Genomic DNA, 27,229 nt, shown 5'->3' with positions numbered 1-27,229 from the left:
TTCCACCGGAAGCCCATTCCATACAGCCACCACCCTCTGAGTAAAGAAGTTACCCCTCATGTTACCCCTAAACTTTTGTCCCTCAATTCTGAAGCTATGTCCCCTTGTTGGAATCTTGCCCACTCTCAAAGGGAAAAGCCTACCCACGTCAACTCTGTCCGTCCCTCTTAAAATTTTAAAAACCTCTATCAAGTCCCCCCTCAACCTTCTACGCTCCAAAGAATAAAGACCCAACCTGTTCAACCTCTCTCTGTAGCTTAAGTGCTGAAACCCAGGCAACATTCTAGTAAATCTCCTCTGTACCCTCTCCATTTTGTCGACATCTTTCCTATAATTTGGTGACCAGAACTGCACACCATACTCCAGATTCGGCCTCACCAATGCCCTGTACAATTTTAACATTACATCCCAACTTCTATACTCGATGCTCTGATTTATAAAGGCAAGCATACCAAATGCCTTCTTCACCACCCTATCCACATGAGATTCCACCTTCAGGGAACACTGTCTCTCTAAAAACAATTTCCCAATATTCCCCATTCAGAAATAATGGAAGATTCAACGTTTGGACAAGGTCTCTCAACTCTCAGAAAAGACATCGGCACAGGTGTCTAAAACACGTACCCTTTATCTTTAAACAATGCCCCACTGGCTCCAGATTCTCCAAGAGAAGCAACCTCAACAGATAATTGCACTTTTACAAAACCCCACAGATTTTGCCTGATTACTGTGTACGTTTCTCAAGTGCCCTGAGCAACATCAAATACTACAGCAGATAAGTGAGAATTGTTACAAACTAGATAACGGAAAGACTGTAAAACTGGCAGAGCAGTGGTGACAGAAAGAGTGGGAGAGGGGGACAATGTGTCAACAACTCCTTAATGTGGAAGCAGATCTATAAGTGGAAGAGACTGTAGTGTGCAGACCTGCACACCACAAACCCACTCACATCTGCTCATTCATTCAATATAACTCATCCTTTGCCTCAACAAATTGACTTGCTGGAGTTTCGAAGGTTGAGGGGGGACCTCATAGAAACTTACAGAATAGTGAGAAGTATAGAGTGGATGAGGAGAGGATGTTTCCACTAGTGGGAGAGTCTAGGACCAGAGGGCACAGTCTCAGAATTAAAGGACGTTCCTTTAGGAAGGAGACGAGGATAAATTTCTTCAGTCAGAGGGTGGTGAATCTGTGGAATTCATTGCCACAGACGGTTGTGGAGGCAAAGTCAATGGATATTTTTACGGCAGAGACAGATAGGTTCTTGATTAGTACGGGTGTCAGGAGTTTTAGGCAGAAGGCAGGAGAGTGGGGTTAGGAGAGAGAGATAGATCAGCCGTGATTGAATGACGGAGTAGACGATGGGCCGAATGGCCTCATTCTCCTCCTGTCACATGACATTATGGCTTTGAACATACTCAATGCCAGAGACCCCACTGTCTAGAAACTCCTGGAGATTCAATGGTCCCTGAATTTCTCACCTCAGCCCAGAATGGCCAAACACTACTTGGAATCTGTGCCATGTACACCTAGATATAATACATCACATACAGCAAGCCACATAGCAACTATTTTGTTAGATATCCTCAGAATCATGTTCACTTCAGTGAAATCTACTCAGTCGTCTTAAAGAGAAATTTAATCCTATTCCATTTATAAAACCAGCTTCCTCAATCCAAGATTCCAGGAGAGGTGACCTTAAACAGAGAGATTTAAACGTTCATCTAGGCCAAGGTAAAAGGTGAAACTTTGAGGCCCAGTAACCTTTACTTAAATTGGCCACACAGCAGTGGAGGTTGCATATTCTGACGTTTCCCAACAAACAACCAATGTGAAAGTCAAAACCAAGCTTAGTATCTGAAGATGGGTCCTGACCCAAAACGTTACCTATCCATGTTCTCCACAGATGCTGCCTGACCCGCTGAGTTACTCCAGCACTCTGTGAAACGTCACCTATCCATGTTCTCCACAGATGCTGCCTGACCCACTGAGTTACTCCAGCACTCTGTGAAACGTCACCTATCCATGTTCTCCACAGATGCTGCCTGACCCGCTGAGTTACTCCAGCACTCTGTTTGCATTTGTTTGAAGTGCCCCTTTTGCATGCAGTTACCCATCTTTCATAGGAATATGTTGTTTTTGAATAAAGTTGATTTTGTTGATTTCTTAAAAAATAGCTGTCGGATTTTATTGAATTTCTAAGTACTTTTTCCATGACATGTCATTCACAGATTCTATTAGCATTCATTTTGACCATTAAAATCAAACGCTTACACATGCGCTGCGCTGAGAACTCTTCATTCATTCATTTAGATCAATGAGGCAAGCACATCCACAGCCATTTCACAACGTTTATTAAAAGCCAAAGCTCACACATAGACAGACACTACTAAAAAGATATACTGAGTTTCACTGCTGTGTTGTTTGTTGGGGAAATGCATGCCTGACCATGAGGACAGCAAGGTCCGGCCAGAACGTTTCACACGTCAATGCCACCTCCAAACATGACATGTGTGGTCTAAACCCGTCCACTGAAACGCAGCTGCAACAGCCAGGTGAGCATCACGGACTATGCCCACAATCCACACCTGGCTGCTGCACCTGCTTTTCAGTCGACGGGTTTAGACCACAGATGTCACGTTCGGAGGCGGCATTGACGTGTGAAAAGGGCTGGCCGGACCTTGCTGTCCTCATGGTCAGGCGTGCATTTCCCCTACAAACAACACAGCAGTCGTGGTCATTGTGGTGTACATTGTCGTGGACATTGTCGTACGGCTAGTTTTTTTCGGCGATCTGCTACGACTTTGACAGTCGCCGGGAGTTGCCTAAAAAATTGCTAAAGTGGGACAAGCCCTTTACTCCAGCACTCTGTGAAACGTCACCTATCCATGTTCTCCACAGATGCTATCTGACCCGCTGAGTTACTCCAGCACTCTGTGAAACGTCACCTATCCATGTTCTCCACAGATCCAGCCTGACCCGCTGAGTTACTCCAGTTCTTTGTGTCTATCTTTAGTGTCAACTCATCAGGTTTACTGCTGTATATTGTTGGCAGCCTTGGCTGAATGCTGATTTAATTTTCCACCATAAACACAAAAAGACGTGCTCACCCTCTCCTGTGCCATCAGTCCAGGCTCAATGAGCAGCAAGTTTATTAGACCTCACTTACACCAGTCACGACAGAGAACATTAAGCCTCACACTGCCATTGTCAGGGGAACCTCCCATCCCCATCCACCCTCCCTCTCTCCACTCTCCCCTCCGTGTCCCCCCATATCACCCCCTCCCCTCCCTCAGTACCGATCCCCTCCTCTAACCTCCTACTCTTCATTCCCGTCTCCTTCACCACCTGCCCACTCCTCCCTTAGACCTCCCTCCCCTCCCTCACTAACTCCCCTCAGACCTCCCTCCCCGTCACTACCCATCGCCCCCTCTAACCTGCTACCCCTCTCCCTCATTCCCAGCCCACCCCTCCCCCAATCCCCATCCCCTCACTACCTATTGCCTCCTCTAACCACCTATCCCTCACCCTCACTAACTGCCCACCCGTCCCCTCACTCCCGCAGCCCACTAACCTGCTACCCCACACCACCTGCACACCTATCCCCTCCCTCCCTCTGCCCACTAACCTCCTACCCCTCACTACCTGCCCACCCGTCCCCTCTCCCAACTCCCCTTCCCCTCACTACCTACCGCCTCCTCTAACCACCTACCCCTTTCCCCCACTACCTGCCCACCCCTCCCCTCCCTCGCACTCCCTCTCCCCCCCTCCCCGCTCACCTGTACAGCCGCATGGTGTGCAGCAGTTTGGCGTCGGGTTCACCCTCGGGCTCGCCGTCAGGGTCGGGGTAGCTCATGGCTGCGGGCCCTCAGTGTCCGGTCTCCGGGCCTTGTCTCCGGTCTCCCGTCCGTCCCGTCACTCCTCCCCCCAGCCGGTGCGGGGCCCTGTGTGTCTGTGTGTGGGTCAGTGCCACCTCTCCCTCTCAGTGCCTGGGCCCTGTGTGTGGGTGCCGGGCCCAGTCAGTGTGTGTGCGGGGGGGTGGGGGGTGTGGGACATGAACAGGTCACCATGTCTGAGTTGGGGGTGGGGGGGGGGGGGTGGGGGACATGAACAGGTCACCATGTCTGAGTTGGCCACCTTCATCTCCTACGTCGCTGCCTTGCCCAACATCTTTGTGGGGTTGGTGGACACCTACAGTGTAGTGAGGTACAGAGGTACAGATGGGGCATGTTGGTCGGTGTGGGCAGGTGGGACTAGTGTAGATGGGGCATGTTGGTCGGTGTGGGTAGGTGGGACCAGTGTAGATGGGGCATGTTGGTCGGTGTGGGACTAGTGTAGATGGGGCATGTTGGTCGGTGTGGGCAGGTGGGACTAGTGTAGATGGGGCATGTTGGTCGGTGTGGGCGGGTGGGACTAGTGTAGATGGGGCATGTTGGCCGGTGTGGGCAGGTGGGACTAGTGTAGATGGGGCATGTTGGTCAGTGCGGGTAGGTGGGACTAGTGTAGATGGGGCATGTTGATCGGTGTGGGATTAGTGTAGATGGGGCATGTTGGTCGGTGTGGGCAGGTGGGACTAGTGTAGATGGGGCATGTTGGTCGGTGTGGGACTAGTGTAGATAGGGCATGTTGGTCGGTGTGGGCAGGTGGTACTAGCGTAGATGGGGCATGTTGTCCGGTGTGGGCAGGTGGGACTAGTGTAGATGGGGCATGTTGGTCGGTGTGGGTAGGTGGGACTAGTGTAGATGGGGCATGTTGGTCGGTGTGGGCAGGTGGGACTAGTGTAGATGGGGCATGTTGGTCGGTGTGGGCAGGTGGGACTAGTGTAGATGGGGCATGTTGGTCGATGTGGGACTAGTGTAGATGGGGCATGTTGGTCGGTGTGGGCGGGTGGGACTAGTGTAGATGGGGCATGTTGGTCGGTGTGGGCGGGTGGGACTAGTGTAGATGGGGCATGTTGGTCGGTGTGGGACTAGTGTAGATAGGGCATGTTGGTCGGTGTGGGCAGGTGGTACTAGCGTAGATGGGGCATGTTGTCCGGTGTGGGCAGGTGGGACTAGTGTAGATGGGGCATGTTGGTCGGTGTGGGTAGGTGGGACTAGTGTAGATGGGGCATGTTGGTCGGTGTGGGCAGGTGGGACTAGTGTAGATGGGGCATGTTGGTCGGTGTGGGCAGGTGGGACTAGTGTAGATGGGGCATGTTGGTCGATGTGGGCGGGTGGGACTAGTGTAGATGGGGCATGTTGGTCGGTGTGGGCGGGTGGGACTAGTGTAGATGGGGCATGTTGGTCGGTGTGGGCGGGTGGGAGTAGTGTAGATGGGGCATGTTGGCCGGTGTGGGCGGTGGGACTAGTGTAGATGGGGCATGTTGGTCGGTGTGGGTAGGTGGGACTAGTGTAGATGGGGCATGTTGGTCGGTGTGGGCAGGTGGGACTAGTGTAGATGGGGCATGTTGGTCGGTGTGGGACTAGTGTAGATAGGGCATGTTGGTCGGTGTGGGCAGGTGGTACTAGCGTAGATGGGGCATGTTGGTCGGTGTGGGAGGTGGGACTAGTGTAGATGGGGCATGTTGATCAGTGTGGGAGGTGGGACTAGTGTAGATTGGGCATGTTGGTCGGTGTGGGCATGTGGGACTAGTGTAGATGGGGCATGTTGGTCGGTGTGGGACTAGTGTTTTTTCCGCCAGGGCCAGTGCCTAAGGGTGGCGGGCATCAGTCGACCCGCCACACGGGACATGCCAAGTTTTTACCGCGATGTGTTGAGAGTGTGGAATTTGGTCATCTTCAGTCAGCACATTGCTCCTCAGGGGGTGGGGGGTGTTGTGGCTGTGAGGGGGGTCGGTCTTCACCCTGTCGTGGTGGGTGTTGGGGAGCGGCGTGTGCTTGGAGTGATTCCGGCCGAGCTTACCCCCGCTCCGCCGGATCTGCTCATCGGGCCCGAGCTCCGGAATATTTCCCGGGAGCCGGCCCCACACAACTTGAGCCGCCTCTCCCAGATGCCCAGCGTGCCGTTCCGTGATGCAGGCAGACGTGTACTGTATAGGATGCTCCTGCACACTCTGCACCTCCTCGCCTTTTGTCCAGATACGCCTTGGCGATCCGTGTTGCCACCTGATGGCGGGGGTGGTCCCCAGTGGAGGTCTCTCTACAAGGGAGTCCTCCCCCTTTACATCGGGGACCTGGGGTGGAGAGTGTTGCAGAGCCGTGGTGTGTAATAAATTTTTGAGTCGGTTCACGGACTCGCCCGTCTGTAATTTCTGCGGCAAGTCCGTGTTCCACATGTACGGTTGGATTTCCCTGTCGGTTTGCTCCTGGGCCTGGCCAAGATGGTCGCTCCTGGCCCTGGCCAAGATGGCCGCTCCTGGCCCTGGCCAAGATGGCCGCTCCTGGGCCTGGCCAAGATGGCTGCTCCTGGGCCTGGCCAAGATGGCCGCTCCTGGGCCTGGCCAAGATGGGCATTCGCGGGTCCAGGCAGCGGGCGGTCGATGGTCACAACCGAGTCGGCTGCCTACCACTCTTCTGGGCCTATGTCCGTGCGCGCATGTCGCTGGAGAGGGAACACGCGGTGTCCACGGGGAATCTGGAGGCTTTCCGTGAACGCTGGTCGCCGCGGGGGGTTGAGGCTATTGTAAATAGAGATTGCATCATTGTACTGTAATGATTGATTGTTGTATTGTGACCATTGAGTGTTTATTTACATTTTGGGCACGCTGTATTATGTATTTGTTGAATAAAGTCTTTAAAAAGGAAAAAAAAAAAGGGGGGGTGAGAGAGAGGGGAACAGAGAGGAAGAGGGGGATGGCCAGCGGTATGGCCTCCGGCCACTGTGTGAAGCGTTCCACCACCGTGAGGAGGTGTGTGATGCCCCGGGACTGCGGGAGATGGCCCACAATGTCCACGTGCAGGTGGTCGAAACGCCGGCAGGGTAGACCGAGTGGCGCCCGGACGTGGCGTTGGATCTTCGCCGTCTGGCACGGAATGCAGGTGCAGGCCCAGTGGCCAACCTGCTTGCGCAGACCGTGCCACATGAACCGCGCAGCTACCAGTGCGGTCGTCGCCCGGATGGATGGGTGAGCCAGCCCGTGGACCACGTCGAACGATGGGGTGCGGCTGACCTGCCGACACATCGCATAGTATCGTCGCTCCCCCGGGGCCGAGGGGGACATCCTCAAGGTGGAGGCCAGAGATGGCAGTCCGGTAGGCGGGCATCTCCCCATCCGTTAACTGGGCCTCCGCCAGGGCAGAATAATCAATGCCGGGCGCCACTTCTAAGACGGCATTGATGGCGGGGCGAGACAACGCGTCGGCCACCCGGTTTTCCTTCCCCTCGATGAAGCGGATGGAGGTGGTGAAGTACAAGATGTATGCCAAATGGCGCTGCTGTCGGGCGGACCACGGGTCGGAGACCTTTGCCAGGGTGAACGTGAGCGGCTTGTGGTCCGTGTAAGCGGTGAACGGGCGGCCCTCCAGGAAATAGCGGAAGTGACGAACGGCCAGGTACAGGGCGAGGAGCTCGCGGTCAAAAGCGCTGTACTTCCTCTGGGCGTGGTTGAGGTGCCGGCTGAAGAAGGCCAGGGGGCGCCAACCCCCGTCCGTTAGTTGCTCCAGTACGGCACCAACCGCCAACTCTGAGGCGTCCACCGTAAGGGCTGTCGGGGCATCCTCCCGTGGGTGAACCAGCAGCACAGCCCGAACCAGGGCCTCCTCTCCATCAAAGGCTGTTACCGCCTCGTCGGTCCACACGACGTTTTTACGCTTCCCCGCCAGCAGCTCGTATAGCGGCCGCATGATGCGGGCCGCGGAAGGCAGGAACCGGTGGTAAAATACCACCATGCCGACGAACTCCTGCAGACGGACGGGGAAACCGGCGGATGGCGTCGACTTTGTCCGGCAGGGGAACCGCGCCTTGCGAAGACACACGGTGGCCGAGAAAGTCAATTGTGGCCACGCCAAAACGGCACTTGGCGAGGCAACCCGTGCTCGCTGAGCTGCTGGAAGAGCTGCCGGAGGTGGGCACAGTGCTCCTGCCACGAGCGGCTGGCTACCAAGCTGTCGTCGAGGTAGACAAACAGGAAATCCAACCCGCGACACACGCCGTCCATTAGCCGTTGGAATGCCTGCGCAGCGTTCTTCAGGCCGAACGGCATCCATATGAACTCGTACAGTCCGAACGGCGTGATGATTGCCGTCTTGGGCACATCCTCCGGGCGGACCGGGATCTGGTTGTAGCCTCGCACCAGATCCACCTTCGAGAATATCGTGGCCCCGGCCAAATGGGCGTTGAAGTCCTGGATGTGGGGCACGGGGTATCGGTTCTTGGCGGTAGCGACGTCCAGCCGCCGATAATCCCCGCAAAGTCTCCAGCCCCCGTTTGCCTTGGGGACCATGTGGAGTGGGGATGCCCATGGGCTGTTGGAAGGGCGGACAATCCCCAAGGACTCCATCGTGCGGAACTCCTGCCGTGCCAGGCGTAGCTTCTCAGGCGGCAGTCGGTATGCTCGTGCGTGGAGGGGTGGGCCGGTAGTTATGATATAATGGACCACCCCATGCTTGGGGGTCGACGACCGGAATTGCGGGGCCATAATATCCGGGAATTCCGCCAGAGCCCGAGCGAAATGGGAGTCCACGGACGACAGTGGGCGTACAATGGGGTCATTCAGCCGCAACGCAATGGGCTCCATCGTGGCGGCATGGACCAAGCGCTGCTGCCTGACGTCCACCAGGAGAGAATGAGCCCGCAGAAAGTCAGCACCGAGCAACGGCTGGGAGCCGTCGGCAATGGTAAACTGCCACGTGAAATGACTGGCACTGAAAACGATGTGGACCGTGCGGACGCCATAAGTCCAAATGTGGCTCCCGTTTGCAGCGGTGAGGATGGGCCCCCGCTTCCCAGAACGAATGTCCAGCAGCGAAGGGGGCAGGACGCTCAGCTCCGCCCCGGTATCCATGAGGAAGCGGCCCCCGGAGCGCCGATCCCAGGCGAAGAGGCGGTGAATCTGGCCGGCCGCCGCAGGGACTATTGGCAGCCGGCCCCGGTGTTTCCCGGGAACGTGCATGGCTGGCGGCATTGTCGGGCTGCAGCACCCCAGCGCTGGTGGTAATAACACCAGTGCCTCCTGCTGGTGCTGGCTGGAGCCTGCTGGTGTGGGACTGCAGGTGCATGTGCGGGTGCAGGATCCGCAATGGCCACCGGGGGCAATCTCGCAGGCCTCCGGGGCGTAGCTGTCACTCCTTCCACAGTTCCCCCGCCCGACCGGAGAAAATCAGGCGCTGCTCGAGTGACGTTTAGCGCGCTGACGTCATCACGGCGCGCCGCCCACAGCGCGTCCGCGCGCCTGCCGAGGGCCCGGGTGTCATCGAAGGAGGCGTCGGTGAGCTGCAGGCGAATGTCGTCCGGCAGCAGGTGCAGGTAAGTGTACTCGAACATCAGGCACGGTCTGTGCCCGTCGAGTAACGCGACCATCTCCTTCAGGAGGCTAGATGGGCGCCGGTCACCAAGGCCTGGCATGTGGAGGAGCCTTTCGGCCCGCGCCATTCGGGTTAGCCCGTAGGTTTGGAGCAGCAGCTCCTTAAGGGCTTTATACTTATTGTGGGCCGGTGGGTCCCGGAGGAACTCTGTGACCTCTTCGGCCGTGTCTGGTCAAGGGCTCCCACCAGGTGGGAGAAACGGGTGTCATCCGTTGTGTTGCCCCGCAGCTGGTCCACTTGGTAAAACCAAACGCGAGCCCGGGTGGTCCAGAAAGTCGGGAGCTTGATGGCTACCGCGTCGACAGCTGGTCGGCCTGCGAGCTGGACGGACGTTCAGCTTTCGATCTTGTGTCCATCCTACTGTAAATGGACCGTCGGTCACCAATGTGGCGCGTCGAGAGGCCCGAAATAAAGGCAAGGAGCCGGGTATTTTGGGGCGTTATGGTTTATTACTCGGTTATCAGACGGGTCGAGTCTGCCGGAATGGCTTCGCGCCCAAAACCTTGTCCTTATATATGTAGTACCGGACCGCCCCCCTGGACTGGTCCATTCCCGTGCCGAGGGGTCGGTAGTGGTATGGCCCGACCCTTGGGAGCCGCCACAAGAGTGTTAGAGACATTTAAAATTATAAAAGGACTGGACAAGCTAGATGCAGGAAAAATGTTCCCAATGTTGGGCGAGTCCAGAACCAGGGGCCACAGTCTTAGAATAAAGGGGAGGCCATTTAAAACTGAGGTGAGAAGGAACCTTTTTCACCCAGAGAGTTGTGAATTTGTGTTCTCTGCCACAGAGGGCAGTGGAGGCCAAATCACTGGATGGATTTAAGAGTTAGATAGAGCTCTAGGGGCTAGTGGAATCAAGGGATATGGGGAGAAGGCAGGCACAGGTTATTGATTGTGGACGATCAGCCATAATCATAATGAATGGCGGTGCTGGCTCGAAGGCCCGAATGGCCTCCTCCTGCACCTATGTTCTATGTTTATATGTATAATTGGTCACTGCCTTCTGTGGCAGATTCACAACTCTCTGGGTGGAATAAGTTTATCATCTCATTCCCAAATGGCCGACCCCTTATTCTTAAACTGGGTGGGACCCCTGGTTCTGGACTCCCCCCAAACATGGGGAACATGTTTCCTGCATCTAGCCTGTCCAATCCCTTAGGAATTTTACATGTTTCCATAAGATCCCCTCTCATCCTTCGAAATTCCAGTGAATACAAGCCCAGTCAACCCATTCTTTCAGGGGAGAGAAATGGAATTTAAAACAGAGACGTGTTGCATTTTGGGACGTTGAACAAGGGCACGACCTACACAGTAAATGGTGGGCCTCGGAGTAGAGGGATCTAGGAGTACAAGTGCATGGTTCCTTGAAGGTTGAGTCGCAGGTGGTCAAAAAGGCTTTCATCAGAATATTGAGTATAGAAGTTGGGAGGTCATGTTGCATTTGTATAAGACGTTGGTGAGACCGCATTTAGAATATTGTGTTCAGTTCCGGACACCATGTTATAGGAAAGATATTGTCAAGCTTGAAAGGGTTCAGAAAAGATTTACGAGGATGTTGCCAGGACTAGAGGGTGTGTGCTACAGGGAGAGATTGGGCCAGGCTGGGTCTCTATTCCTTGGAGCGTAGGAGGATGAGGGGAATCTTATAGAGGTGAACAAAATCATGAGAGGAATAGATCGGGTAGACGCAAAGAGTCTTTTACCCAGAGTAGGGGAATCAAGGACCAGAGGACATAGGTTCAAGGTGAAGGGTGGGACTATTGTAGATGGGGCATGTTGGCCGGTGTGGGCTGAAGGGCCTGCTTGCATCACTCTGTGACTCAATGTGAAGGGAGGTGTTAAATGTTACAACTTTGTGTTCACTTGTTTCAGGAAATTCACCAGTGCAAGATGGCCACAGTTGGATAAAGCATCAGAATTCGACCCAAAGTCAATGTCTGAATAATCATTTGCTTGTATTGTTTTAAAGGATGGTCTGTTTTATAAGATTCCCTCTCTCCTAGATCCCAGGAACTCTTTACTCTCCTTTCCCCCCTCCCTCTCTCTCTCCCCACCCCCCCGCCCAATTCTCCCAACGCTCTCATAGAACCATAGAAATTAGGTGCAGGAGTAGGCCATCCGGCCCAGCACCGCCATGCAATACGATCACGGCTGATCGTCCACAATCAGTACCCCTTTCCTGCTCTCTCCCCATATGCCTCGATTCCGTTAGCCCTAAGAGCTAAATCTAACCTTCTCTCCTGAAAACGTCCAGTGAATTGGCCTCCACTGCTTTCTGTGGCAGAGAATTACACAAATTTGCAACTCTCTGGGTTGAAAAGTTTCACATCTCAGTCCTAAATGTCCGGAGGGGACCCCTTATTCTTAAACTGTGTGTGGCCCCTGGTTCTGGACACATAGGGAACATGTTTCCTGCATCTAGCCTGTCCGAACCCTTAAAATTTTAGATGTTTCCATGATCCCCCTCTCATCCTTCGAAATTCCAGTGAATACAAGCCCAGTCGACCCATTCTTTCCAGAGTTCACTTCTCCCTCTCTCCCACTGGCTTTTACAGATAATACATTAATTTTTGTAAACCAACCAGTTTTGGTTAACTTAATATTAAATGTGAAAAGTTTATCTGTTAACCTCTCCTATTCACTAGAAATAACCACCTCTCTCCATCTCTGTGACCCCCTCTCCCCGCCTCGGTGTGTGACCCCCCCGAAGTGATGTTTGATTCTCTCAGTACACGTGTAGTTTAGTCAGAAATAAAAGCAGTTTTATTGAATTTGATTTTCACGAGTAGATTCAAATGGGAGAGGGGGAAAGATAGACGAGGAGAGGGGAGAGGGGGGGAAGGGAGAGAGGAAGGAGTGGACATGAGGGGGTCTCAGACAGTTCGTAGAACAGATGCGCGCTGAGATGTGTCTGTATTTACAGGGCCACAGCGGGATATGTACACACACTCTCTCTGAATCATGCTCTCCCACAGTCCATCTCTCTCCCACACCTCTATCTCTACCTCACTGTCTCACGCACTCTCTCTCTGTCTCACACTCTCACTCTCCCATACTCTCCCACTCTCTCTCTTACACTCCCGCTCACATACTACCTCTCACAAGCACTCTCTCTCATACACCCTCTCTCACACTCCCCCACTCTCTCTCATACACCCTCACACTCCCCCACTCTCTCATACACCCTCTCACACTCCCCCACTTTCTCATACACCCTCTCACACTCCCCCTCTCATACACCCTCTCTCACACTCCCCCACTTACACCCTCTCTCACACTCCCCCACTCTCTCTCATACACCCTCACACACTCCCCCACTCTCATACACCCTCTCACACTCCCCCACTCTCTCATACACCCTCACACTCCCCCACTCTCATACACCCTCTCACACACTCCCCCACTCTCATACACCCTCTCACACTCTCTCACTCTCAAACATTCTGTCTCTCCCTCACTCCCTCTCAAACACACTACCTCTCTCTCTCCTGCTCTCATTCCCACACGCTCTCTCCCACACACTCTCTCTCTCCCACACCCCCTCTCTCACTCACACTCTCTCTCTCTCTCTCCCCCCCCCGGGCTCCCCCACACCAGGTTCTGTTCATGAGGTGAAACTTTTCCGATCCCGCGGCCCCCCCGTCTCAATCCTGACCGGCGTATCGGTGAGCACACGGGGGTCTCCCAATCCATCACCGTCGCGTCTGTGGGTGGGAGAAAGTGTGAGATAGAGACCCCCTCTCTGTGACCCTCCTCTCCAGCCCCTACACCCCCTCTCCCCATCTGTGACCCCCTCAGGACCTCACACCCCTCTCCCCATCTCTGTGACTCCCTCCCCTCCGGCACCTGCACCCCCGCTCCCCGTCTCTGTGACCCCCTCCCCTCTGGTCCTCACACCCCCTCTCCCCGTCTCTGTGACCCCTTCCCTCCGGCCCCTGCACTCCCTCTCCCTGTCTCTGTAACCCCCTCTCCCCGTCTCTGTGACCCCCTTCCCCACTGGCCCTCACACTCTCTCTCCCTGTCTCTGGATGAGAGCGCCGAATTTCGGGAGGGGAGGGAGGCGGGGTTATTTACCTTGAGCATCTTCTTTGTCATCTTCTTCCTCGTCGCTGGAGAAGTTTACGAGGACTTTGTGGCGAGGTTTGTTAGGCCGACTGGCTCTGGGGGTCACCGAGACGGCCATTTTCTTGTTAGCTGGTGGGGCGGACAGGGGTGAACATTAAAAAACACAGTGCTCGCCGCGCCTTTGGGATACCAAGACCACTGGGTGGCGCCGTCAGCGATGGAAGCCTCACCTAGTCTGTCTGTCTTTTTCGTCTCTTTTTTGTTATTTTTGGTGTTTAGAACGTTTGTGCTAACTCAGGGGTGTCAAACTACCGGCCCAAGGGGTCCAAACCGGCCCACGAGATGATTTTAGATTTAGATTTAAAGATACAGTGCGGAAACAGGCCCTACGGCCCACCGAGTCCGCGCCGCCCAGCGATCCCCGCACATTAACACTATCCTACACACACTAGGGACAATTTTTACATTTACCCAGTCACTTAACCTACATACCTGTACGTCTTTGGAGTGTGGGAGGAAACCGAAGATCTCGGAGAAAACGCACGCAGGTCACGGGGAGAACGTACAAACTCCGTACAGACGGTGCCCGTAGTCAGGATCAAAACTGAGTCTCCGGCGCTGCATTCGCTGTAAGGCAGCAACTCTACCGTTGTCACTGGTCGTATGTAGGGCGGCCGGCATTTATTGCGGCATGTCGGGGTTGTAGTTCGGGGCGCGCGTGAGTGGTAACTGGGAGGAAGGTTGCGGACTAGTTCCCGGCAGGCAGCGCGACGGAGGGAGGGAGGATGTGGGCGGGCGCAGTGCCAGTTGCAGTCCCATCCAGCTCGGCGACGAGAGCTGCGAGTCTGTGGCTGGAGCGGAGCTGTGTGACGGACTGGACTGGAGGCACCGACAAGAGGAAGATTAGGTACAATTTACCTGACAAACATAATCTTAAATAATCACCATTGCAAACCTTATCACCTATGACTCATTCAGCTCTGGGTACTTTAGAATGCAGCAGACTGCTTTAACTGGATGTGACTTTGCTCACAGCAGGCAAGGATAACGAGGTCTAATGCAACATTAGCAATGAATTAGTAATTCAGAATAAATCCATTTACTGACAGGTAAAGGGGTCTGTAAATACTGTCTTTGTATAGGTGTCCACAAACCTAACTAATTAAACTGCTCACAGACATCAAGCTGCATGCATCATGAGCTGGCCTTTACCTAATTTCTTCCCTTTCCAGTCACTTCACCCTCACGACCCAAACACACAGATTGCTGGTTATTTTGTCACATTGTGCACATTGTCAGATTTTATAAAGGGTATTTTTATACAGTTTGGTTTCACCAACAACTCCAAGAAAGAAAACTTTCGTACTCTTGTTCTATGTCTGTATAAAACTTGAGTCTTCAAGGTACAACCGAAGTCTTTATTACATTAACTCAATGCTGGCAGCACGACAACCAAAATAGCTGCAACCCCACAATCTGACTGTACACTCCACACCAAGATAACGATGTACAAAACATCTCCCTTTGTCCTGTGCAGCACCACCTGCTGCACGGGAGGAGCAACAGGTCCTCCCACCCCACACGATCCATCAAACATCACACTCCCCCTTTCCAGTTTGAACGTCTCTATTCCTGAATGAGTCGCCTTGGGGGAGTACCACGATTGAAACGTGTCGATCGACGAAGGGCCACAGGCAGATCGGCGGGGAGTTCATCTGGTGGAACATCGTCAAGCCAGGGGAGGGGCAAATCAGGCACTCCAGTGACCACACGATTCGGCACCGGGGTGTCCGACTGGTTGGTTCTGGTCAGACTCTGCGCGGTCTCCGCTGGAGGAACGCGGCTTCTTAATTGCTCATCATGCCGTCGGCACTGTCCTTGTCCTTGGACGGTGGACATTTTGGTTCCAATGTGAGCCATGATCCTGCCAGTGCACCATTTGTTTCGCTTGGTCGTATAATTGCGATAATATACGTAGTCGCCAATATTGAATTTGGACTTGTTCGACTTCGTTGGCTGAGTCCGCGCCGTGTTAGAGTTACGGGTCGGGTTCAAAACTGATAGGGGAGAGCGCACTTGACGTCCGAGCATCATGTCCGCTAGCGTTCGACCGGTAGTGCAGTTTGAAACAGTTCGATACTGCTGTAAGAAATCGCGCAATGCCAAATGTTTCAATTTCTTTTCAATTTCAACAGCGTGTTTCATGGCTTGCTTGAAAACGCCGACGAGCCGCTCTGCCTCACCATTTGAGGGTGGATGAAAAGGTGCTGATATCAGATGTAGATTGAGTGATGTTTGCACCAGTCACTGAACCTTTGCGAGACAAATTGGGGTCCATTGTCGCTTACGATTATTAAGGGCAATTTCCAAATGGCAAACAAATCGTCGAGCGCGGAAGTGATTGTTTCGGTGGTTGGATATTTATTGATTTGGATAACATGTGGCCATTTCGAATGGTTGTCCATGACGACCAGCCACATGTCCTCCAGGAATGGTCCGGCAAAATCTATGTGGATTTGCAGCCATGGTTGGTCAGGGACGGGCCATGCAGAAGTCTTTTCCGGCGGATTCGGTGCTGTTTCGGCACGGTGCAGTGGTCGGCTGTATCGGCCTCGATATTCGGCCACCACACATGCATGCGGGCGAGCGCCTTCATTCGCACAATTCCAATGTGTGTCTTGTGCAACATTTTCAGAATTGGCAATCGGAGTTCCGTCGGAATGATCACTCGACAGTCGCGGAGCAGAATGCCATCCTTTGAGGAGATTTCCGTTTGCGCATTCCGGAATGAGCGGAATTCCTTGTCCAGCTTGGGACTGCTTGGCCACCCCTGAGTGACAAAATGTCGTACCTTTAACAAGATGGGGGTCTGTGCTCGTATAGTTGCCGACCGTCCTTGCGGAGACGGGGAAATCGGCGATGACCCGCGTGTTGAGCAAGTTCACCTCCGTCTCAATTTACATAATTGCCTCCTTTTTATCGAACATCAGGTCAAGTCCAATTGGTAGACGAGATAGTGCATCGGCATTGGCATGCTCGGCAGACTGTCGGTAAATGATGCGGTAATCATATCCCATCATGATCAGGGCCCAACGTTGTAGACGCTGCAACGTCATGACAGGCAAACTTTTCTCCGGACTGAAAATAGTCAGCAGCGGCTTGTGGTCGGTGATGAGCAGGAAATGTCTCCCACTCAAATATTGGTGGAACTTCCGGACACCAAACACGATCGCCAGTGCTTCTTTCTCCATTTGACTGTAGATTTTCTCGGCGGTCGTCAGTGTTTTGGATGCGAACGTGATTGGTTCTTCCTTGCCGTTCGGCGCCGTTCGTGAGATTACAGCTCCAAGACCATATGGCGATGCATCGGCAGCCAGCGAGATCGGCTTCGATGGGTCATAGTGGACCAAACGAGTCTTCTGGGCGAGCATCTCCTTCAACCTGGTGAATGCATGGTCACACTCTTTGGACCAGTGCCATTCGACGTCCGGTTTTCGCAGGTTGTTCATTGGTGCGCACAAAGTCGAAAGTGCCAGTGTGAACTTGCCATAGTAGTTCACCTTGCCAATGAAGCTTTCAAGCGGCATCACATTTTCGGGCGTCGGCAATTTCACAATGGCGTCCACTCTTTCTTCCGATGGCTTCAGACCACTTGCCGAGATCACATGTCAGAGATATGTGACCTGTTTTCGGAAGAATGCGCACTTGTCCATGCGCAACTTCATGCCGTAGTTGTTCAGTGCCGTGAGGACCTGCTATAGGTTCTGCAGGTGTTCTTCCTCTGTCCGGCCGGTGACAATTATGAAAATGTGATGCCGCTTGAAAGCTTCATTGGCAAGGTGAACTACTATGGCAAGTTCATATCGGCACTTACGTCTTTGTTCGCACCATTGAACAATCTGCGAAAACTGGACGTCGGTAGGCGGCTACATACGGAATCCCGGCACCAGATTGTCGACCAGTTTCTGGAAGATGGCCGGCGCTGGTGCCGATCCAAATGACAACCGGTTGTATCTGAAGTTCCTTGTGCGTGTTGATCACCAGCAGGTTTTTTGTCTCGTCGTCCAGTTCCACTTGGAGATACGCGTCGGACATGTCCAATTTCGAGAAGTACTGTCCTCCTTGCAACTTGACAAACAGCTCGTCCGCTCTTGGTATTGGGTGGTGATCAATGTGCAATTGAGGGTTTACAGTCACTTTGTAGTCGCCACAGATGCGCACCTTGCCGCAAGGTTTCTGAACGACAACTATGGGTGTGCCCCATTCTGAATGGTCCACATGGTTGATAATTCCCATTTCTTCAAGACGGCAGAGTTCCTTGTCGACGGCGTCCATCCGACTGAACGGAACTGGTCTTGGTTTGAAGAACTTAGGGACTCTATGTCTTTGAGTATGAGCTGTGCTTTCATCTTTGTGCAGTGCCCGAGTCCAGGTGTGAAAACGGCCGGAAACTGGTCAAGAACCTTCTGCAGGTTGTTCTCGCACTTGCTGACCATGTTGCAGTCCGTGGTAGATGACAATGACATAGTTGATCCATCCTAGAACAAGGCGTTCATGTCAAGCTTGAAAGCACGGATCCAGTCGATGGCGCACAGGGATGTACCTTCTTTGCCAACGATGATCAGCGGCAACATGTGTCATTCCATTACAGGAAACGGCAACATTGCATTTGCCTTTCATGGGAATGGCCTGTGTCCGTATACGAAAAGGCAGATGTTGGCCGGTTTCAGTTTCGGTGATCCGATCCTCTCCCAGATGTCCTGACCCACTAGCGACACAGCCGCACCAGTGTCCACCTGGAACTGTAGATCGATGTTCAGACTCCTCTTTAGATCATGTCTACCTTCGATTTCACCCCCAAAGAGAACTTTCGATCATGTCTAAAGAGTCTGAAGAAGGGTCTCAACCCGAAACGTCACCCATTCCTTCTCTCCAGAGATGCTGTCTGACCCGCTGAGTTACTCCAGCATTTTGTGTCTACCCGAAGTCCCTGATGTTGACAGGCTGGTTAAAGCCAAGAGATGTCAGGTGCAGAAACATAGAAAATAGGTGCAGGAGGAGGCCATTCGAGCCAGCACCGCCATTCATTGTGATCATGGCTGCTCATGCACAATCAATAACTCGTGCCTGCCTTCTCCCCATATCCCTTGATTCCACTAGTCCCAAGAGCTCTATCTAACTCTCTTTTAAATTCATCCAGTGAATTTGCCTCCACTGCCTTCTGTGACAGAGAATTTCACAAATTCACAACTCTCTGGATGAAAAAGTTACTTCTCACCTCAGTTTTAAATAGCTTCCCCTTTATTCTTAGACTGTGGCCCCTGGTTCTGGACTCCCCCAACATTGGGAACATTTTTCCTGCATCTAGCTTCTCCAGTCCTTTTATAACTTTATACGTTTCTATAAGATCTCCCTCTCATCCACCTGGGGATAAACCTGGTGAACCTGCACTGCCTCAATAGCAAGGATGTCCTTCCTCAAATTAGAAACTGCACAAAATAAGGAGACCAAAGAATGATTATGATGGGACCGGGAACGGTGCGGAGTGGGATACTGAGAGGGGGGGAGGGGGTGACCGTTCCTTGCCTGTTCTCTTGCCGAGTGCTTTGGGAAGTTGACCGGATATCACGTCGATGGAGTCTCCCTCATCCAGGCCCCGCGAATGACAGCGAGAGAGTCTTTGCTCAAACTCATCGACCAGCACCTGTCACAGAGTCAGAGTCACCGAAACAGGCCCTTCCTTCGGCTCAACTTGCCCACATTGGCCAACATGCCCCATCTACACTAGTCCCACCTGCCCGCGTTTCCCATATCCCTCCAAACCCGTCCTATCCATGTACCTGTCTCTTAAATGTTGCCTCAACTACCTCCTCCAGCAGCTCGTTCCATACACCCACCACTCTCTGTGTGGAAATGTTGCCCCTCAGGTTCCTATTAAATCTTTTCCTCCTCTCTCACCTTGAACCCATGTCCTCTGGTTCTCGATTCCCCTACTCTGGGCAAGATACTCTGTGCAACTACCCGATCTATTCCTCTCGTGATTTTGTACACCTCTATAAGATCACCCCTCATCCTCCTGCGCTCCAAGGAATAGAGTCCCAGCCTGCCCCGACCTCTCTCTGTAGCTCAGGCCCCTCTAGTCCTGGCAACATCCTCATAAATCTTCTCTGTGCCCTTTATGGCTTGACAACATCTTTCTTATAACACGGTGCCCAGAACTGAACGCAATACTCTCAATGCAGCCTCACCAACGTCTTGTACAACTGCAACTTGACCCATCTTCTATACTCATAGTAGGTACTGTCGAAGTATGGAGCAAGAGATCACAGAGAGAGGGGGGCGAGAGAGAGAGAGGGGGGTGAGAGAGAGGTTAGTTTAAAGATACAGCGGGGAAACAGGCCCTTCGGCCCACCAAGTCTGTGCCGACCAGCGATCGCCCATTCACACACTAGTTTAGTTTAGATACAACGCAGAAACAGGCCCTTCAGCCCACCGAGTCCGCGCCGATCAGCGATCCCCGCACGCTAACACTATCCTACACACACTGGGGACAATTTACAATCTTTACCAAAGCCAACTAACCTACAAAACGCACACGTCTTTGGAGTGTGGGAGGAAACCGGAGCACCTGGAGAAAACCCATGCAGGTCACAGGGAGAACGTGCAAACTCCGTACAGACAGCACCCGTGGTCAGGATGGAACCCGGGTCTCCGGCACTGTGAGACAGCAACACTCCCACTGTGCCACCGTGCCGGACTCTCTCCCAGGAGGGAGGGGGAGAGAGAGAGAGAGGGAGAGAGAGAGAGGGGGAGAGGGAGAAAGGGGGAGAGGGAGAAAGGGGGAGAGGGAGAAAGGGGGGAAGGGCGAACAGACAGTCTAACCTTTAATTCTGGCCGTAACGCTCTCCTTAAACGCCCCGCCAGGTTCTGGAACTGCTGGTAAACGTAATCCTGCTGCAATTTGTCGGAAATGCAATCAAAATTGTCCTGAATCTTTCTCAGTCCCCTCTCAGAAGCTGGGAGCAGACCCAGACAAAACGCTAGGTCTCTGTACTGTCGTTCCAAACTGTGGGAGAGAGAGAGGGGGGAGAAAGAGAGAGGGGAGAGAGGGAGGGAGGAGAGAGTGGGTGAAGAGAGAGAGAGAGTAAAAGGAGGAGAGGGTTTAGAACAGGTCCCACAACCCCCACACCTACCTCTGTTTGTATCCAACTCCCTCTCTACCTTCCTCCCGTCTTCTCTCGCTTCTCTCCCTCCCCCCCCCCCCCCCCTCGCTCCCTCTCTCTCTCTCTATCCCAGACCTCCCAACATTTGATTTTACAAATTCACAATTTTGATGCCCAAAATTCAGGATTTTACATCAAAATTTATAATATGGCGCGTAACGCAACTTTTCAACAACAAAAATAGTATGCACGCCAAATGTGCGTATGAGTTGTGCTATATTTATGTGTGAAAAACGACTATTATTTCCAACAGTCTGTAGTGCTTGGACTACATGTATAATGTCAGGCCCATCATGAGAATATTCTGCTATTTATAGGTTGTCGAACGTAAAAACCATTTACATCACAAAGAAAAATTGTTTTGTTTTTTCTATTTTGCTTTTTTCATACACATCCCAATACTCTTGGTATTGAATAAAAGAACAATGGTCATAAAATGTATGACTATCTTATGAAGAAAGAGTTTCATTTAAAACTACACATACCTAATTTCATTGAAGACATACTTGCTCCAGTGGTCTTCAACAGCAAATCACAATGGTCCATGTCCCCTACTCCCCCCCACTACCCTCCGCTCACCCCTACTCCCCTCCCCCCATCTCCACTCCCCCCCACTCCCCTCCCCCCATCTCCACTCCCCCCCACTCCCTTCCTCAGGACCCCACTTCCCCCTCCCCTCACCTCTCTCATTCACCCACCCCATCCCCTCTCAACATCAACGGGCCTCACGCTACGTAGCAAGGCAATGCAAGGCCAGATGCCAGCGGCCAGGCCAGGCCAGGTGAGGGGCGAGGTGAGGCCGGGCCAGTGGCGAGGCCAGACCAGCAGTGCAGGAAGAGGGGCGAGGCGAGCGGCGAGGCATGTGTTTTGTGGCAAAATCAGAATGGCGGAAATGAAATAAGAAAGCGGAAACTTTCCGCCAAATTCGGAAGGGTTGGGACGTCTGCTATCCCCCACTCTCTCTCTCCCCTCTATCCCGCTCTCCATCCCCCCTCCCCTCTCTCTCCCACCCTCTCCTGCTCTCTCCCTCCCCCCCTTCCCCTCTCTCCCTCCCTCTCCCTCCCCCTCTCTCTCCCTCCCACTCCCCGCTCTGTCCATCCCCTCTACCTGCCCTCTCTCCCCCCCTCCCCGTCTCTCTCCCTCTCATTATCCCCCTCTCTCTTTCTCTCCCTCCCTCTCCCACACCCTCCCTTTCTCTCTCCCTCCCCCTCCCCTCCTCCTCTCTCCATCCCCCTCTCCCTCTCTCCCCCTCTCTATCCCTCCCTTCCCCTCTCTCCCTCCCCCTGTCTCCACCCCCCTTTCCCGTTCTCCCTCCCCCTCTCTCTCACTCACCCTCTCTCCATCCCTCCCCCTGTCTCCCTCCCTCCCTCCCCATCTCTCTCCCCCCCCCTCCATCATGGTCTCACGTTGCGGTGCGGAAACGTTGGCACAATTTCTCCACCAAACTCTCCGTCTGCCGGTCCTTGGTGATGTGGGCGAACATCAGTCTGACGGAGAGAGAGGGGGGAGGGAGCGAGGAAGTGGGGAGGGAGGAAGAAAGAGGGGAGGGAGGAAGAAAGAGGCGAGAGAGGGACGGGGGAGAGAGAGAGGGAGGGAGAGAGAAGGGGAGAGAGGGTGGGAGAGAGGGGGAAGGGAGGGAGAGAGAGAGGGGGAAGGGAGAGAGAGAGGTGGGGGGGAGGGGGAGAAAGAGGAAGGGGAGAGAGGTGGGAGGGAGAGAGAGAGAGGGGAGAGAGAGAGATGGGAGAGAAAGGTGGAGGGAGAGAGAAAGGGAGATAGAGGGAGAGAGGGGAGACAGAGAGAAGGGAAATAGAGAGAGGGGAGAGAGAGGGAAAGAGGGAGAGGGGGAGAGAGAAGGGAAGACAGAGAGAGGGGGAAGAGGAATGGGGGAGAGAGAGTCAGAATTAAAGGGACAAGGAAACATTTAGTAACCCCTTCACCCTCCCTCCAACCCCCCCCCCCCAATTGAGGCAATCCCCAATCAGCCCACATGGAGAGGGGAGAGAGAGTGGAAGCAAGAGAAAGAGAGAGAGAGAGAGAGAGAGAGAGAAATGATAGAAAGAGGGAAAGAGAGCAAAAAAGTGAAAGTGGGGGGAGAGAGCTAAAGGGTGTGGAGGGCAGAACGGGCGCTCCCACTCCTCCCCTCTCACCTCCTCTCTCTCCTCTTTCCCCCTCCTCTCCTCCCAACCCCTCCCTTCCACTCCCTCCTCCCCCCCCTCACCAACCTCATGACAGCATGGAATGGCTCCTCTTCGATCCCACACTCCGTGTCGGAGAGTCGGCTGATGATATCCGGAAGGAGATTGTAGACGGTGTTGCCCTGGTCCGGAAAGACAGATACAGGATGAGGCAAAAAGCGAAGAGGTTCACAACATGTGTTCTGGTCGCTTCCACGTTACATCTCCAAACTAAACTAATGTGTGAACGGGCGATCTCCCAGATGTACTAGAGCAGGGACCTTCAAACTATGGCCCGTGGGCCACATCCGCCCTGCCACGCGATTTTATCCGGCCCGCAGCAAGCTCCTAGGCGGCAGGGCCTGGAGGCAGAAGCTGCCGGCGAAGGTTCAACAGCGGATCGACACCGACCCAGAGCCGGGACATGGTGAGAGATCGCAGTGCCCCTCAAACAACAAACCCAAGGAAACTTCCCTCCTCGCCGCCGCTCACCCCGGGGAGAGAAGGGGGGGGGGGGGGGGATAGGAAAGAGTCAGGGTAGAGGGAGCAGTGGGTGAGAGCGGGAGCGCGGGGAAGGCGTCAGCGGGGGCTGCTCCCACCCTCTCTCCCAGCGTCAGCGAGATCTGCGCTGCTGCTCCACTCTCTTCCCCGGCCCCGTCTCCCTCTAACGCAGCGAAATAAGAATAAACACAAGTGAAATTTTTAGTTTAGTTTAGAGATACAGCGCCGAAACAGGCCCTTCAGCCCACCGGGTCCACGCCGATCAGCGATCCCCGAATATTAACACTATCCTACACACACTGAGGACAATTTTTACAATTACACCAAGCCAATTAATCTTCAAACCTATACGTCTTTGGACTGTGGGAGGAAACCGAAGATCTTGGAGAAAACCCACACAGGTCACGGGGAGAAAGTACAGACTCCGTACAGACAGCACCTGTAGTCGGGATCGAACCCGGGTCTCTGGCGCATCAAGCGCTGTAAGGCAGCAACTCTACCGCTGCGCCACCGTGCAGCCCTCCTTGCCGCCGCCGCTCACCCCGGGGATGCGAGGCTTCTGATAGTTAATGTTATCCCACTTTTCAAGAGGGGGATAAGGTAAAATCGGAAGTGTCAGTATTGCAGTTGAACAAAGGGGACTAGGGAGGCATGAAATAGTATTGGGTAGGCTAATGGGACTGAAGGATGATAAATCCCCTGGGCCTGATGTCCTGCATCCCAGGGTCCTCAGGGAGATGGCTCTAATAATAGTGGACGCATTGGTGATCATTTTCCAATGTTCAATAGATTCAGGATCAGTTCCTGTGGATTGGAGGATAGCTAATGATATCCCACTTTTCAAGAAAGGAGCGAGAGAAAACGGGGAATTACAGACCAGTTAGCCTGACATCGGCGGTGGGGAAGATGCTGGAGTCAATTATTAAAGAGGTAATAACGGTGCATTTGGATAGCAGTAAAAGGAGAAGTCCAAGTCAGCATGGATTTATGAAAGGGAAATCATGCTTGACTAATCTTCTGGAATTTTATGAGGATGTGACAAGTAAAATGGATGAAGGGGAGGAGCCAGTTGATGTTGTGTATCTAGACTTTCAGAAAGCCTTTGATAAGGTCCCACATGGGAGATTGGTGAGCAAAATTAGAGCACATGGTACTAGAGTGTTGACATGGATAGAGAATTGGTTGGCAGACAGGAAGCAGAGTAGGAGTAAACGGGTCCTTTTTAGAATGGCAGGCAGTGGCGAGTGGAGTGCCGCAAGGCTCGGTGTTGGGGCCGCAACTGTTTACCATATATATTAATGATTTGGATGAAGGAATTAGAAGTAACACCAGAAAGTTTGCAGATGACACAAAGCTGGGTGGCAGTGTGAACTGCGAAAAGGATGTTAGGAGGTTGCAGGGTGACCTGGACAGGTTGAGTAAGTGGGCAGATGCATGGCAGATGCAATATAATGTAGATAAATGTGAGGTTATCCACTCTGGCAGCAAAAACAAGGAGGCAGATTATTATCTCAATGGTGTCAGGTTAGGTAAGGGGGAAGTGCAGCGAAAGTTGGCGTGCAGGTACAGCAGACAGTGAAGAAAGCTAATGGCATGTTGGCCTTCATAACGAGAGGATTTCATTATAGGTGTAAAGAGGTTCTTCTGCAGTTGTATAGGGCCCTGGTAAGACCACATCTGGAGTATTGTGTACAGTTTTGGTCTCCTAATTTGAGGAAGAACATCCTTGTAATTGAGGCAGTGCAGCGTAGGTTTACGAGATTGATCCCTGGGATGGCGGGACTGTCGTATTAGGAAAGATTGAAAAGACTAGGCTTGTATTCACTGGAGTTTAGAAGGATGAGAGGGGATCTTATAGAGACCTATAAAATTATAAAAGGACTGGACAAGCTAGATGCAGGAAAAATGTTCAAAAATGTTGGGGGAGTCCAGAACCAGGGGCCAGTCTTAGAATAAAGGAGAGGCCATTTAAAACTGAGATGAGAAGGAACTTTTACACCCAGAGAGTTGCGAATTTATGGAATTCTCTGCCAGAGGGCAGTGGAGGCCAAATCACTGGATAAATTTAAGAGATAGTTAGATGGAGCTCTGGGGGCTAGTGGAATCATGGGATATGGGGAGAGGTTGGGCACAGGTTACTGATTTTGGATGATCAACCAGGATCACAATGAATGGCGGTGCTAGCTCGAAGGGCCGAATGGCCTCCTGCTGCACCTATTTTCTACATTTCTATGATTGCTAGTTGGCATGGACTCGGTGGGCCGAAGGTATTGTTTCCACGCTGTATCTCTAAACTAAACTAGTGTGTGAACAGGTGATCGCTGGTCGGCATGGACTCGGTTGGCCGTGGGGCCTGTTTCCGCTCTGTGTCTAAACGCAAATCCACTTCTCGGCCCACATGCCCGACCAATCAAGATGCTGCTGCATTTCTTTGGCCACCATCTTCACCACCGCCCCAGTTGGTGTCAGCCGCCAACTTGCTGAGGGTTAGGATGTGCTGGCTCTGGAGAGAGGAGGTTTTACCAGAACGGTCCCAGGAATTAGGGCGGCACAGTGGTAGAGTTGCTGCTTTACAGTGAATGCAGCGCCAGAGACCCGGGTTCGATCCTGACTTCGGGTGCTGTTGTATGGAGTTTTCACTTCTCACCATGATCTGCATGGGTTTTCTCCGAGATCATCGGTTTCCTCCCACACTCCAAAGACGTACAGGTATTTAGATTAATTGGCTTGGTAAATATAAAAATTGTCCCTAGTGTGTGTAGGATAGTGTTAGTGTGCGGGGATCGCTGGTCAGCGCGTGCCCAGCGGCCGAAAGGGCCTGTTTCCACGCTGTAGCTCTAAACTAAACTGAGGGTAAAAATAGCTCACCTTGCAGGAAAGTTCATTGAAAAAGCTCCGCGCCACCAGCGAGATCTCCTCATCTTTGTCGACCATTAACACGGCGATTTCACTGATCTGTCCCTTCACTTTGACCATGTCTCTCAGGATGAGGTGGGTCATGACTCTCAGGGCAGTTTGGCGCACAGATCGCGAGGGGTCCCGTAACCTGTGTCGGGGGTGCGAGAGAGAGAACATCGAAAAATAGGTGCAGGAACAGGCCTTTCGGCCCTTCGTGCCAGCATTGCCATTCAATTCTATCACTGCTGATCGTCAACGATCAGTACCCCTTTCCTGCTTTCTCCCCATATCCCTTGATTCTGTTAGCCCTAAGAGCTAAATCTAACACTTTCTTGAAAACGTCCAGTGAATTGGCCTCCACTGCCTTTTGTGTCAGAGAATTCCACAGATTCAACTCTGGGTGGAAAAAGGTTTCTCCTCATCTCAGTCCTAAATGGCCGACCCCTTATTCTTAAACTGTGTGTGACCCCTGGTTCTGGACTCCCCCAACATCGGGAACATGTTTCCTGCATTTACCCTGTCCAATCCCTTAATAATCTTAGATGTTTCTATATGATCCCCTCTCATCCTTCTAAATTCCAGTGAATACAAGCCCAGTTGACCCGTTCTTTCATCGTATGTCAGCCATCCCGAGAATTAACTTGGTGAACCTACCTGCACTCCCTCATTAGCAAGGATGTCCTTCCTCAAATTAGGTGACCAAAACCGCACACAATACTCCAGGTGCGGTCTCACCAGGAACTTCCTTGCACCTAAACTCAAATCCTCTCGCTATGAAGGTCAACATGCCATTCATTTTCTTCACTGCCTGCTGTACCTGCATGCTTTCTTTCAGTGACTGATGTACAAGGACACCCAGGTCTCGTTGCACCTCCCCTTCTCCTAATCTGACACCATTCAGA

At 52.8% G+C, this 27,229-nt stretch overlaps 1 protein-coding gene across 1 annotated transcript in view; it reads right to left on the bottom strand.

Annotated features, from left to right (window-relative positions):
• The window catches only part of ncapd2 (non-SMC condensin I complex, subunit D2), a 35,186-nt gene extending 8,714 nt beyond the window's left edge, over nt 1–26,472 (bottom strand). The window contains exons 1-7 of the mRNA XM_078425080.1: nt 26,298–26,472; nt 22,977–23,071; nt 22,161–22,241; nt 20,414–20,597; nt 19,118–19,235; nt 13,541–13,660; nt 13,061–13,170 (exon numbers count right to left, since the gene is read on the bottom strand). Coding sequence (XP_078281206.1) covers nt 13,061–13,170; nt 13,541–13,660; nt 19,118–19,235; nt 20,414–20,597; nt 22,161–22,241; nt 22,977–23,071; nt 26,298–26,429 — 840 coding nt within the window. The 5' untranslated portion in view covers nt 26,430–26,472. The remainder of the gene's footprint in view (nt 1–13,060; nt 13,171–13,540; nt 13,661–19,117; nt 19,236–20,413; nt 20,598–22,160; nt 22,242–22,976; nt 23,072–26,297) is intronic.
• Nucleotides 26,473–27,229: the final 757 nt, after the last annotated feature.

Source organism: Rhinoraja longicauda, chromosome 30, assembly GCF_053455715.1.
Source record: "Rhinoraja longicauda isolate Sanriku21f chromosome 30, sRhiLon1.1, whole genome shotgun sequence".
NCBI classification, from domain to species: domain Eukaryota; kingdom Metazoa; phylum Chordata; class Chondrichthyes; order Rajiformes; family Arhynchobatidae; genus Rhinoraja; species Rhinoraja longicauda.
This window is presented reverse-complemented; position numbering and strand designations above follow the sequence as displayed.